Source organism: Typopeltis vanoorti, chromosome 9 (genome assembly GCF_054136105.1).
Source record: "Typopeltis vanoorti isolate ZY-2024b chromosome 9, IOZ_Tvanoo_1.0, whole genome shotgun sequence".
Classification (NCBI taxonomy): domain Eukaryota; kingdom Metazoa; phylum Arthropoda; class Arachnida; order Uropygi; family Thelyphonidae; genus Typopeltis; species Typopeltis vanoorti.
The window spans coordinates 84226564-84240847 of NC_143557.1; the positions used below are offsets into that span (position 1 = coordinate 84226564).

Below are 14284 nucleotides of genomic sequence, written 5' to 3' on the forward strand. Positions count from 1 at the left end.
AGAATCTTGCAGACTTGTAGCGGATTTATTTAGAAGTATAACATCATCTGCATAAAGCAAAGAGCTGACATTAACATCTCCAATTTTGATATCATGTTTAATGCCACTTTCCTTCATAATGTGATCCATATAGATAATGAATAACAGAGGGGATAATGTACATCCTTGTCTCACACCAGATTTAACATTAAACCATCTTCCTGTATTTCCTTCAATTCTAACTGCTGACTTACAACTCAAATAAAGACTAAGTATTGCTTGATATAATGCCCCATTGACACCATATAACTGCAGCGTATTGAATAGCTTCTCTCTTAGCACCTTATCATATGCCTTTTCCAAATCGACAAAACTTAAATACAGATCTTTGTTATATTCCCATGCTTTCTCGACTATTTGTCGTAAAGTGAAGATCTGATCCTGACAGCCTCTGTTTGGCCTGATTCCAGCTTGTTCTTCACCAAGCTTTTCTTCCACAATTCTTCTCAACCGTTTCTCAAGTATACTTGCATAGATCTTGCCAGGAACACTCAGTAGGGAAATACCTCTGTAATTCTCACATTCAGTTTTATTTCCCTTTTTATATATGGTAACTATGAGAGCTCTACTCCAATCATCAGGAATTCGTCCCTCTGTCCAGGCTTTCTGAACTATGCAGTGCAGCCACTGTAAGACTCTTATACCACCATATTTCAGCATTTCTGGTCGAATATCATCTACTCCAGCTGCCTTTCCACATTTCAAGCCTTTGATTGCTTTTTCTACTTCAATGTTTTTTATTACAGTGTTTTTTATCACTGTGCTGTCATCACTGCTTGTTTCATTTAGCAGTTTTTCAAAGTAATTACTCCATACTTCAAGGATATCTTTTTCTCCAGTTTTCATGTCACCTTTATCATCTCTAACTCCTTTTACAGCACTCTTTCCTCCATTTCTAAACTTCAACAACCTCCAGAATATTTTGCACCTTCTTGATATTTATTTTCTATATTCTTGCCAAAGTCCTCCAATGACTTTTGTTTAGCTAGTTTTACACAGCGTTTAGCATTCTTGCATTTGTCTCTATATTCTCTAAGAGCACAAGCTGACTTATTTGACATGAAGTTTTGATATGCTTTCTTCTTTTCCTTCACTGCCTCTTTAACTTCCTATGTCCACCAGGGAGTTCTGATTTTTTTATCCTTGCACACAACCTCACCACATGCCTCTCTGGCAGAATCAATCAATGTTTTCTTCAGAGTTTGACACTGAATCTCCAAGGTTTGATTCCTGTTCTCAAACTCTTTCATTTTTTCTTCAATAATCTTTGTGTATTTTAGTCTACAGTTCACATCTGAGAGCTGCTCAACTTTTATTCGCTTTAAAACTTTTTTACATATTATTCTTTTCAATGTGAAATTCAATATTATCCTGCTCAAGACTAAATAGTGATCACTTCCAATTTCAAATCCACTATACACTCTGGTGTCCTGCACCAGGGAGAGAACATCACTATCAACAATAACATAGTCAATGAGACTTTTCTTATTCCTAGCCTCTTCTCTCCATGTCAATTTGTGCACATTTTTATGTTGGTACATGGTGTTAGTAATAACCAGTCCATGTTCTAAGCAGAAATCCAACAGATATTTGCCATTATTATTAGCTTTGCTCTTTCCTCCAAATTTTCCCAAAATATTTTTGTATGTCTCACAATCATTTCCTACTCTGCTATTTAGATCTCCAATAAGGACCAACTTTTCCTTTTTCATTGTGTCAGTTGCTTTTTTTTTTCTAAAGCCTCAAAAAATTACTCCACTTCTACCTTAGTAGAACCTTCTGTGTGACCATAGGCACATTACTCTACTTGAGACTGACTGCCATTCAAGAAGATTAGCCTCGTATTTTGTGTTGAATACTATGTCTACTCCTTCTTTTCCTTGATTGTCATTGCCTGAATATTACATTTTGTATTTATTGCTGGGGTGCTTAAGGGTCAAAGCTGTATAACTGAGAGGAGACCTCCACATAGCCTTTAAAGGAATGCGGAGAACCGACCAGGGCTTCTGACCTAATGTCCAGTCCTCACTTTCTCGTGGTGCACCCTGTAATAATAAATGATGGTACAACATGACAAAATTTAATGCCGGCTGGGGCGTCGCCCGGTTAAACAAGGCCTCCGTTGTTTTCGCCAGGGAACCAGGGCGAACAGCGAAAAGTCAGCTATTGGAACAAATCTGAAAACAAACTCCAACTCAACATTACTAGAGTTAAAGATCGGTACTATCAACGTAAGAAGCCTGAATGGCAAAGAAATGGAGCTAGCTGAGGAATTAGATAAGTACCAGATCGACATAATAGGGGTGACTGAAACAAAATAAGACCAAAACTGGTGAGATCTTTCTGAGCAATAAATACAAAATGTTATATTCAGGCAATGACAATCAAGGAAAAAAAGGAGTAGCCATAGTATTCAACACAAAATACGAGGCTAATCTTCTTGAATGGCAGTCAGTCTCAAGTAGAGTAATGTGGGAAAATATGAGAATGGAGAACTGGACAATGAGACCTATTTGTGCCTATGGTCCCACAGAAGGGTTTCTACTAAGAGCTAGTTTTACACAGCGTTTAGCATTCTTGCATTTGTCTCTATATTCTCTAAGAGCACAAGCTGACTTATTTGACATGAAGTTTTGATATGCTTTCTTCTTTTCCTTCACTGCCTCTTTAACTTCCTATGTCCACCAGGGAGTTCTGATTTTTTTATCCTTGCACACAACCTCACCACATGCCTCTCTGGCAGAATCAATCAATGTTTTCTTCAGAGTTTGACACTGAATCTCCAAGGTTTGATTCCTGTTCTCAAACTCTTTCATTTTTTCTTCAATAATCTTTGTGTATTTTAGTCTACAGTTCACATCTGAGAGCTGCTCAACTTTTATTCGCTTTAAAACTTTTTTACATATTATTCTTTTCAATGTGAAATTCAATATTATCCTGCTCAAGACTAAATAGTGATCACTTCCAATTTCAAATCCACTATACACTCTGGTGTCCTGCACCAGGGAGAGAACATCACTATCAACAATAACATAGTCAATGAGACTTTTCTTATTCCTAGCCTCTTCTCTCCATGTCAATTTGTGCACATTTTTATGTTGGTACATGGTGTTAGTAATAACCAGTCCATGTTCTAAGCAGAAATCCAACAGATATTTGCCATTATTATTAGCTTTGCTCTTTCCTCCAAATTTTCCCAAAATATTTTTGTATGTCTCACAATCATTTCCTACTCTGCTATTTAGATCTCCAATAAGGACCAACTTTTCCTTTTTCATTGTGTCAGTTGCTTTTTTTTTTCTAAAGCCTCAAAAAATTACTCCACTTCTACCTTAGTAGAACCTTCTGTGTGACCATAGGCACATTACTCTACTTGAGACTGACTGCCATTCAAGAAGATTAGCCTCGTATTTTGTGTTGAATACTATGTCTACTCCTTCTTTTCCTTGATTGTCATTGCCTGAATATTACATTTTGTATTTATTGCTGGGGTGCTTAAGGGTCAAAGCTGTATAACTGAGAGGAGACCTCCACATAGCCTTTAAAGGAATGCGGAGAACCGACCAGGGCTTCTGACCTAATGTCCAGTCCTCACTTTCTCGTGGTGCACCCTGTAATAATAAATGATGGTACAACATGACAAAATTTAATGCCGGCTGGGGCGTCGCCCGGTTAAACAAGGCCTCCGTTGTTTTCGCCAGGGAACCAGGGCGAACAGCGAAAAGTCAGCTATTGGAACAAATCTGAAAACAAACTCCAACTCAACATTACTAGAGTTAAAGATCGGTACTATCAACGTAAGAAGCCTGAATGGCAAAGAAATGGAGCTAGCTGAGGAATTAGATAAGTACCAGATCGACATAATAGGGGTGACTGAAACAAAATAAGACCAAAACTGGTGAGATCTTTCTGAGCAATAAATACAAAATGTTATATTCAGGCAATGACAATCAAGGAAAAAAAGGAGTAGCCATAGTATTCAACACAAAATACGAGGCTAATCTTCTTGAATGGCAGTCAGTCTCAAGTAGAGTAATGTGGGAAAATATGAGAATGGAGAACTGGACAATGAGACCTATTTGTGCCTATGGTCCCACAGAAGGTTCTACTAAGGTAGAAGTCAAGTAATTTTTTGAGGCTTTAGAAAAAGCAACTGACACAATGAAAAAGGAAAAGTTGGTCCTTGTTGGGGATCTAAATAGCAGAGTAGGAAATGATTGTGAGACATACGAAAATATTTTGGGAAAATTTGGAGGAAAAAGCAAAGCTAATAATAATGGCAAATATCTGTTGGATTTCTGGTCAGGACATGGACTGGTTATTACTAACACCATGTTCCAACATAAAAATGTGCACAAATTCACATGGAGAGAAGAGGCTAGGAATAAGAAAAGTCTCATTGACTATGTTATTGTTGATAGTGATGTTTTCTCCCTGGTGCAGGACACCAGAGTGTACAGAGGATTTGAAATTGGAAGTGATCACTATTTAGTCTTGAGCAGGATAAAATTGAATTTCATATTGAAAAGAATAACATGTAAGAAAGTTTTAAAGCGAATAAAAGTTGAGCAGCTCTCAGATGTGAACTGTAGACTAAAATACAGAAAGATTATTGAAAAGAAAATGAAAGAGTTTGAGAACAGGAATCAAACCTTGGAGATTCAGTGTCAAACTCTGAAGAAAACATTGATTGATTCTGCCAGAGAGGCATGTGGTGAGGTTGTGTGCAAGGATAAAAAAATCAGAACTCCCTGGTGGACACAGGAAGTTAAAGAGGCAGTGAAGGAAAAGAAAGCATATCAAAAGTTTCTGTCAAATAAGTCAGCTTTTACTCTTGTAGAATACAGAGACAAATGTAAGAAAGCTAAAGAGTGTGTAAAACTAGCTAAACAAAAGTCATGGGAGGACTTTGGCAAGAATATAGAAAATAAATATCAAGAAGGTGGCAAAATATTCTGAAGGTTGTTGAAAAAGTTTAGGAATGGAGGAAAGAGTGCTGTAAATGGAATTAGAGATGATAAAGGTGACATGAAAACAGGAGAAAAAGATATCCTTGAAGTATGGAGTAATTACTTTGAAAAACTGCTAAATGAAACAAGCAGTGATGACAGCACAGTGATAAAAAACACTGACCAGGCATGCAGTCAGGAATACATATCCATACTTGAAGTAGAAAAAGCCATCAAAGGCTTGAAATGTGGAAAGGCAGCAGGAGTAGATGATATTCGACCAGAAATGCTGAAGTATGGTGGTATAAGAGTCTTACAGTGGCTGCATTGCATAGTTCAGAAAGCCTGGACAGAGGGACGAATTCCTGATGATTGGATTAGAGCTCTCATAGTACCCATATATAAAAAGGGAAATAAAACTGAATGTGAGAATTACAAAGGTATTTCCCTACTGAGTGTTCCTGGCAAGATCTATGCACGTATACTTGAGAAACAGTTGAGAAGAATTGTGGAAGAACAGCTTGGTGAAGAACAAGCTGGATTCAAGCCAAATAGAGGCTGTCAGGATCAGATCTTCACTTTACGACAAATAGTCGAGAAAGCATGGGAATATAACAAAGATCTGTATTTTAGTTTTGTCGATTTGGAAAAGGCATATGACAAGGTGCCAAGAGAGATGCTATTCAATACGCTGCAATTATATGGTGTTAATGGGGCATTATATCAAGCAATACTTAGTCTTTATTTGAGTTGTAAGTCAGCAGTTAGAATTGAAGGAAGGACAGGAAGATGGTTTAATGTTAAATCTGGTGTGAGACAAGGATGTACATTATCCCCTCTGTTATTCATTATCTATATGGATCACATTATGAAGGAATGTGGTATTAAACCTGATATCAAAATTGGAGATGTTAATGTCAGCTCTTTGCTTTATGCGGATGATGTGATACTTCTAAATAAATCCGCTACAAGTCTGCAAGATTCTCTGACTAAATTGGATAGCTGTTGTAATAGATATGGTATGAAGGTCAGGAATAAAAAGACAAAGACAATGAAAATAGGCAGAATCATTGAAAATGTCAACTGTGTTGTGAATGGAGAACCTGTGGAACAAGTAAAACATTTCAGCTAACTTAGGCACGATTTTTACTGAAGATGGTAAATTAAATATAGAAATAGACAACAGAATCATCAAAGCTGGTATGGTGGGAAGTCAATTGAATAAATTCATATGGAATAAGAAAGAAATTAGTCGGAACACTAAATCAGCTGTATACAAGACAGTGTTCAAACCAGTTTTAACTTGTGGATCTGAGAGCTGGGTCAGAAGTAAAACACTTGACCAAAGACTTGAGGCATGAACAGATGGCATCAATGGCAATATCATATTAAAAATGAGGATATTAGGAAAGAACTTGACATTGTCAGCATCCAGGAATGCGTTAGCAGAACTAATCTCAGGTGGTATGGTCACTTAAATTGAATGGGAAAGGAAAGATTAGCAAAACAAGTGTTCTCTGCCAGGTTGGCAGGAAAACGACCCAGAGGAAGACCAAGATATAGGTGGATTGATACGGTACAAAGTGCCTTAGACGATAGAAATATAAGATCTGATAATGTTGGAGTCTTGACAAGTAACAGACTGATTTGGAGGAAACTTGTAGATAGGAAGTTAGTAATGATGTAATTTTTTCATGTAGTACTGTCATATCCTGTACACCCCTTGAGGGTACATGGCAGGAATTTGATGATGATGATGTATTTATTGCTCATTAACTGGAAAGAAGCAAAACAACAAACCTTGGACAGGACGGCATGGAAATCTCTTTTGCAAAATCTCGACACTTAAAAGCATAAGAGATCATAGATGAAGAAGAAGTGTTTATTGCTCAGAAAGATCTCACCAGTTTGGTCTTTTTTGTTTCAGTCACCCCTATTATGTCGATCTGGTACTTATCTAATTCCCCAGTTAGCTCCATTTCTTTGCCATTCAGGCTTCTTTCGTTGATAGTACCGATCTTTAACTCTGTCCTTGTTTTCAAATTTCTTTGACTGAATCTTTTTGGTATTTGAGTAACAATGAAAAGTTCATTTTTATCCTTCTTTTAAAAAAAATAAAGTAGTGGTGGTTATCTGCTTCAACTCTCTTGTATCCTGAACATATCTAAATATATCACACTAAACAATAACATAATTTATGAGACTTTTCTTATTTCACGTGTTCTCTCCATATTAATTTATGCATCATGGTATTTTAGCAATGAATAATCCATGTTCTGAGCATAAATCTATTAAGTACATGTAATTTAATGTTATATCTCCAAAAAGAGTAAAAGTTGGATTTTCTTTATGTCAGCTGCTTTGTCAAACGACTCAAAAAAAAATTCCTCATTACTAGAACCTTCCATGCTGCCATAGCACAAATAAGTCTCATTGTCCAGTTTCTGAATTTTATATATTTGCCTATATCACTACTTGAAATTAGCTGTCATTCAGCAACTTTATCTCCATATTGAATGCGAAATAATATAGCTACTCCCTCCTGGTCCTGATCTCTGGAATGTGAATAAATTATAGTATACTTATGATTTAGGTAGATCTCAATAGATTTTAATCTTCTGAATATCGGTAATGCTAGTCTGGTTTTCTCTGCTTTTTTTTTTTCTTACATTGATAGTATCTATCATCAGTTTTGTGAAGGTATTTCTGGTAACTGGCTTTCTATCACTATTTGCACTGATTTGTTAAGAAAAACATGTTATTGTGTGTGTGGGGGGGGGGGGGGGGTAATGAGCTTCTCAAATTTCTTACATCATATTCTTATTTTAGATTGAGTTGTATGCATATCTTGTAGCTATGCCTTTTTTTTACTGTTGTTTAGAAATTAATGGACAATATTTAGTTTTCCTTCTGGCCATAATGTCCTCGACAGTAAATTTAGCACAGAGTGATTTATGGTGGCAGTGGAGGAAAATGAAAGACCATTAGTGCTGTGTATACTATTACTCAATAGTATACACAGCACTAATGGTCATGGGGCAACTTAACACTCCAAATATAGTAATATTAATGATTATACATGTTTATTGTTCATTATTCACTTGTGTAAAATATCTTATTATTGAGTCTAAGAAGATCTGAGGAATCCTGTGGAAGTGCCATGTGTGTCCATAGTGCTAAGCTGCTCAAAGAAAGCTGTTCTCAGTTCGAATTTAGTTACTGAATAGAGGAACTTTTTCTAACTCTTCCTTTGATTGGTTCCTGAGTTAATCGATCTCGAGTGTAAAGCAGATTTTTTCTTCTGGAAACTCGGGGTTTTTGTCCCAAGAACTTAACCCTCAGTATTTCATTCAGATAATGTACTGTGATAGGGTTAGGGACCAAAAGATGGCACCTTGTCTCCCTCTTTTCACTGGGTGCCATTTATAATTAATGATAGGCTTGGGACAGCTATCTCTGATTGGCTACTGGTGGAGATCGAACTGTCCCCTCAGTCTCAAAGTTAGATAGGGATAAAATGCCTCACCTACTCCCTATAGGGAATATAAGGCATTACTGTATTTATTTTTTATTTATTTAGAATTTGCTGTTATCATTTCATTACAATATATACAGTATACATAATAAACTTATTGCAGTTGTCTTGAAAATGTACTGGACTCGCGATTGAATGCACATAATTTTAAGCACTTTACAAATGACATGTACATTTATCTGTGGAACTATGTGGACTAAATAGGATTCTTCAATGCTTTCAACATTTATTCCTGATTATTTTGTGGTTTCAAGTGATTTGCTTTGCAATATGATGCTAATTTTCCTTTAATATCAGAATCCAGTTTTTAAACTGCAAGTTGGAGCTTTATCACGATAACAATTATTATACTGATAACTCTAAACAGGCATTCAATTTCAATAATTTGAAACATGCTGATGCAACTAGAATTTAAATTAACTCCTCTGCATTCCTCATGCTTTCAGTCTTTTCACACATGTGCATTCAAAAAATTATAAATAACAAAAAAAAAAACTGACATTTCAGTATCACTTTTTATAACCGTAATGTTTATATCAGAAGAAAATTTCTATTTCATATAACAGTTTTACCTAATACCTTATTTCATTTTTAATTTCATACTAAAAAAGTATAAAATGTTAATTAATTTTTCATTAATTTTCAGTTGCACATGCCAGAAACCATATACTGGTCCTCGCTGTCAACTGCCAGTTCGAAGTTTTAATGGAAAAGGTTGGGCATGGTTTCCTCCATTATCTCAGTGTGAGAATTCACATTTCAGTATACAGTTCTTAACGAAAAAACAAGATGGACTTTTAGTATATGCTGGTCCTATATCAAATCCAGATAAGGGTGAAATTGTTTTTCAAGATTTCTTTTCTCTTGAACTTCAAAATGGTAAGCCTAGGCTCTTAATAGATTTTGGCTCTGGAGTTGCTGAAGTCATCATTCACGTTCAGGCAGAACTAAGTGATGGAAATTGGCATCAGTTGGATGTATTTTGGGACAGAGAGGTAAAAGATAATTTTTCTTATTCACTGTGTACTTGTAGATTGTTTTTAGGAAGTTAACTGGTTTAGTTTTGCCAGTTGATTCAGATGATTAATTAATTATATATATCTTTATCATTATTATTCACCATCTGCATTAATTAATATGCAAAGCTAGAAGAAATCATAATTCCATAGCAAACATAGGAAGTTAAAGCAATCTATCATACAATCGTCTTCACCTTGATCCTTAGCTGAGACTAGGACAAACTTTAATTCCTGTTGAAACAGAAGCCAAGTTCTTGGAGCTCATATTCAACACTTGTTTTTCTTCCTCATATATGCCATTGCATGATAAGTGCCAGCATGCAATGAGCATCCTTTTCACCCTAGCTTCTGCTTCTTGAAATGTTCTCAGATGTTCTTTGCTCCAATTATATTTGCTCCAGTTTCAATCAAATGTGTGCAATTATATTGCACACATTTGATTGAAACTTAATTATGGGTTCCAAGTCAGAAACATGATACTTAGCCTATGTTGGTATAATCCTCTCCACCATCAAACAATCAGAATTCCAACTGTAGACTTTTGATCATCACTGATAGCTAGTCTTTACATTGAAGCTTTTGAACTATCTTTATCATTACAATGTCAAGAGCAGTCTATGTTATGCTTAACTGAAATAAAATCCCTGTCAAACCATCCCCCATTGGCAACTATTTGTTGCCCACTGTGGGAAAATTTGTACTACATTAAGAGACTGCTACACTCAGTTTGCAAACAAAAGAATCCCTAGAGCTCTAGATATCTAAAGTAAAGTAGGGTAGACATTGCATAGACACCACTACCATAGCAGTGCTGCATACCATAATGCAACTTTCTTTGTGCTGGTTACCTAAATATTCCATCTCTCCTGTTTAGCAGTGGCTGTTTCAAGCTTAAAATTGAGTACTCCGATTTTGTGCCTGTTTACACACAGGCACAAAATCAGAAGCCCCTAATGGGTCTGCAGCTGTCCACTCATCCCACTGGAATGTAGCAACTTCATTGCTGATCTGTTCATGCCATTGAGCTTGCATTAAACTAACACGAAATTGTAATGCCACCAAGATGCATCATCTACTCACCAATTAAGTTCTTGTGAAGGCAATAAGAAGTCAGAAACTCCAAAATCATCCAGTACTATGTCATACTCAACATCCTCTCTCTCAGTTATGGAGGCCACGTTTGGGCATGTACTTATGTTGAATCCCATGCTATGTCAGAATTAAGAGAAAAACAAAGCTGCAGATACTGGCTGTCTCTTACACTGATTCCAGGCAGATAATAAGAAAAACGTATCCCAGTGGCAATTATTATTGAATAGAGTTATTTAATACCATCAAGCTTAATCAAATTGAGCCTGAAATCAAATTGTCAGTCTAGCACAGGTATTCAAAGAGGAAGTTGGTCTTTTTCAGTTGTGCGTGGGCCACAGTCATCTAACACGCTACTTCTTATTGAGGGGTGATAACATGCCTATGTTTGAGTTTTCTGGTTCCAGTTTATCCATCATGCACATTTTAAATGAATTTCCTCATTAGGTTCATGAGCACAGTCATTTTAATAATCTGTTTAAACTCTGTACACTCACGGATTTTACCCTGCCATGTGAGGCATCTGTTCATGGTGGAGGAGACTTTCTAGTGATGGTACTGGGCCTTTTTCATTCTTATTTTTTGTCTATCTATGCTTTTCTTCCTGTATTCAAGATTGCCATCACTGGGATCTCACCTTGCCACCATATTTGTCATGCTGTGCAACCTGCGGCCATCTGGAGGGGGGGGGATTGAATATTTGTTCAGAGGATGAGTTTGACACTGGTCATCCATACTTTCCAATATCTAATGAGAAATATAAACCTAACAAGGATAAGTCCTCAGCTTCCCAGAAATCAGGCAAATCTGTGTAGTGACCTAAACAGTACAAAAGTTTTTACAATAGAACTATCATGGGTTTTGCCAGAATACCAATTATTTCAAGATTTTACCTTAGCAACACTAACCTTTTTATTTCTGTCTGCAGAAAACATATTTAATATTCAATGAGGATCCTACCATAAGGAATTTCACCATTGTACACAATGACAGAACTTGAGATGGTCCTGCTCATGGAGGAGTAACTATCCTAGTGGTCACTCATACTTCTTTCTGTCATGCCCATCTTAATACTGCTCTGAAAGCATTAGGGAATTGCTTCCTCGAGGGATTTCTTATTACAGTATGTTCAACTTAATTACCACCAGATGCTGAGGTAAATGAAATCAATCTTAAAACTGTCTGAACCCATTCTTTTTATGGGTGACTTTATGGGCACAACACTCTGTGAGGTAGTACCAACACATTTGGAAGAGGTCATATCATTGAATGAATCCTTGTCAATAATAGCTCTTTATTTTCAGTAATAGATTCAGTACTTTCTTCCATATGCCTATCTGCTCATATTCTGCAATCAGTCTTACAATCTGCTCTCTCGCCATTTTTCCACTGCTTATATTTGATGTCGAGTGCCCATATGAAAAATGAATCAGGCTGACTGGAATCTTTTTACTTCTTGCAAAATTTAATGCTGATAAAGTCAGTCAAACACCTATCAGTGAAGCAGTAAAATATGTAACAGACTGCATTCTCCAGGCATCAATAGCCTCAGTTCCAAAAATGTCATCTCAATTTCCACTCTGTTCAAAGCCTGGATGGAACCCAAAATGCCAGACAGGCAAAAAATGCTAACTTCAATTTAATTTAAATTACTGTTATCACTTTCAATGTAAACTTATATATATATATACAGTATGCACAGCATATGTAATTGACAACCTCTTTGAATATAATTTCATCAACAAAATAAACCAATAATTATAAACACAAAAATTAAAATTGGCACAATCTAATTGAATACAGTAGTACATCTGTATATTTTATTCTTCAAACACCTTTATCCCTTAAGTAGGTGCACAATTGTAATATGGTATTGTTCTATGCTTATGTTCACAGCTCACAATATGAATTAACTTAGTGTAATTAAATGCATGAAAATTTTACATAATGCAAATTTTTTGATACTGTTATTTAAATACAATAATCTTGCAAAGACAAGCCAGATACTGGATCATATAACTGAGTGCATTGTGGAAAGTGAGTCCAGCTCCACACCAAGGGCTACCTACTTTCTTGTTTTCGTATTATTTGTTCTCCCTGTTAAATTATTGTTCATGGATAATTTATATAAATTCATCCTTCATTATGAACAATAAATGAAAGAAAAAGAAAACACAAACTATGTTGTGGTGTACATTTTAAACCCCCTTTAAAGCCTATTTCTGTATAATTACACGCATTGTATAAGTGAGAATTAAATAATGTATTACTTTGTTTTGTCAACATAGCATTTAGTCGTTTTTATTAACATCATCTATAATAATATATGGAGTAGACCAATATCTTGGGCGACTAAACTTTTTTCCTGGCTGTTAGGTTAAGATGCATTTCTGGAGCCATGGCCTTCTCACACATTCTTATTTACCAAGGGCTGATGATCCTCAGTGTGTGAAAAAGGCAATGTGCATCTTACCTTTGTCATATTCTGGTGGAGTACCAGCACTTCACATGGGAAAAATTAAATTTTTACCTATCTAGCTGAGCCATATACACTCTGAGAGATGTTAATCAATCTCAGACAAATTGCAATTTTAACTTTTTACAAAGAATTAATTTATACAAACACATTTGTTATTAAATTTTGTTTATATGTAAATACTGCATTGATTAACTTGATTTTTGTAAATATATATTATTTACTCATATATCTCTGTGTGCCTTGTGCAGTACTGCTTTGTTATATGGCTGTAAATCGTAAGCCAACCAAACTCTGTTCAGGCAATAGGGAACATCTGAAAATTAATAAGAGAATGAAATAGATGGCTCTCCATTTCTAACTGAACTAAAAAAAAAAATAATAATAATTAAAGAAAAGTAAAGCACAAGGTCCAGATTTAGTTACAAATAAAATGCTAAAAAATTGAGGAGATACTGGCATCGTCCAGTTAACAAAAATTTTTTACTTGGTATATGATTATGATGTCTTACCTAAAATTTTGGAAAACTTAATAATCATTCTGATACCAAAAAAAAATTTGCTAAGATATTCTGATCACAGAACAGTTAGCTAATGAGCAATGTCTTGAAATTCATTTCTTAGAATAATGTTGAACAGATGTCGAAACCAGCTAAATAATAGCTGAATAACAATATGGTTTTAGAAAAGCATGAGCGACGCAATATTAACTTCAAAATGATATCTGAAAGCTAGATTGTGTACAAAAACAGGTCTACCTCTACTTCATAGATTTCAAAAAAAGCATTTGACACTGCCTCCCTTGATAAACTTACAGGAATTTTAGAAAATATTGGATAAAAGGAAATAAAAACATATACTGGAATCAAAAATCTGCAATAAAGCTAAGCAGTAGACTTTTACAATGGGTAGATATAAAAAGAGGAGCATTATTATACTCCTATGAAGGGGGAGGGCAGGTCTGGAAAGTTCTTATAAACACCTAGAACAAAAATTACATTAAAGCACCTGATATAATCAGAAGAAAGAACACACATACTAGTAGCAGAGTTATTACGAAGGTAACTTATGTTCTTATATCCTCGTATGTACATTCTTATGGTTATGTCAGTTGCTTTAATATCATTTTTGTTATAGATGTTTGTCAAAACTTTCCTGACCCCCTCGTATCATCACC

General features: G+C 35.5%; 1 protein-coding gene across 1 annotated transcript in view; it reads left to right on the forward strand.

Annotated features, from left to right (window-relative positions):
• LOC150103211 (neural-cadherin-like) overlaps positions 1-14284 on the forward strand; it is a 540895-nt gene that overhangs the window by 415140 nt on the left and 111471 nt on the right. The window contains exon 28 of the mRNA XM_090397648.1: positions 9170-9518. Within this exon, the coding sequence (XP_090253774.1) occupies positions 9170-9518 (349 nt within the window). The remainder of the gene's footprint in view (positions 1-9169; positions 9519-14284) is intronic.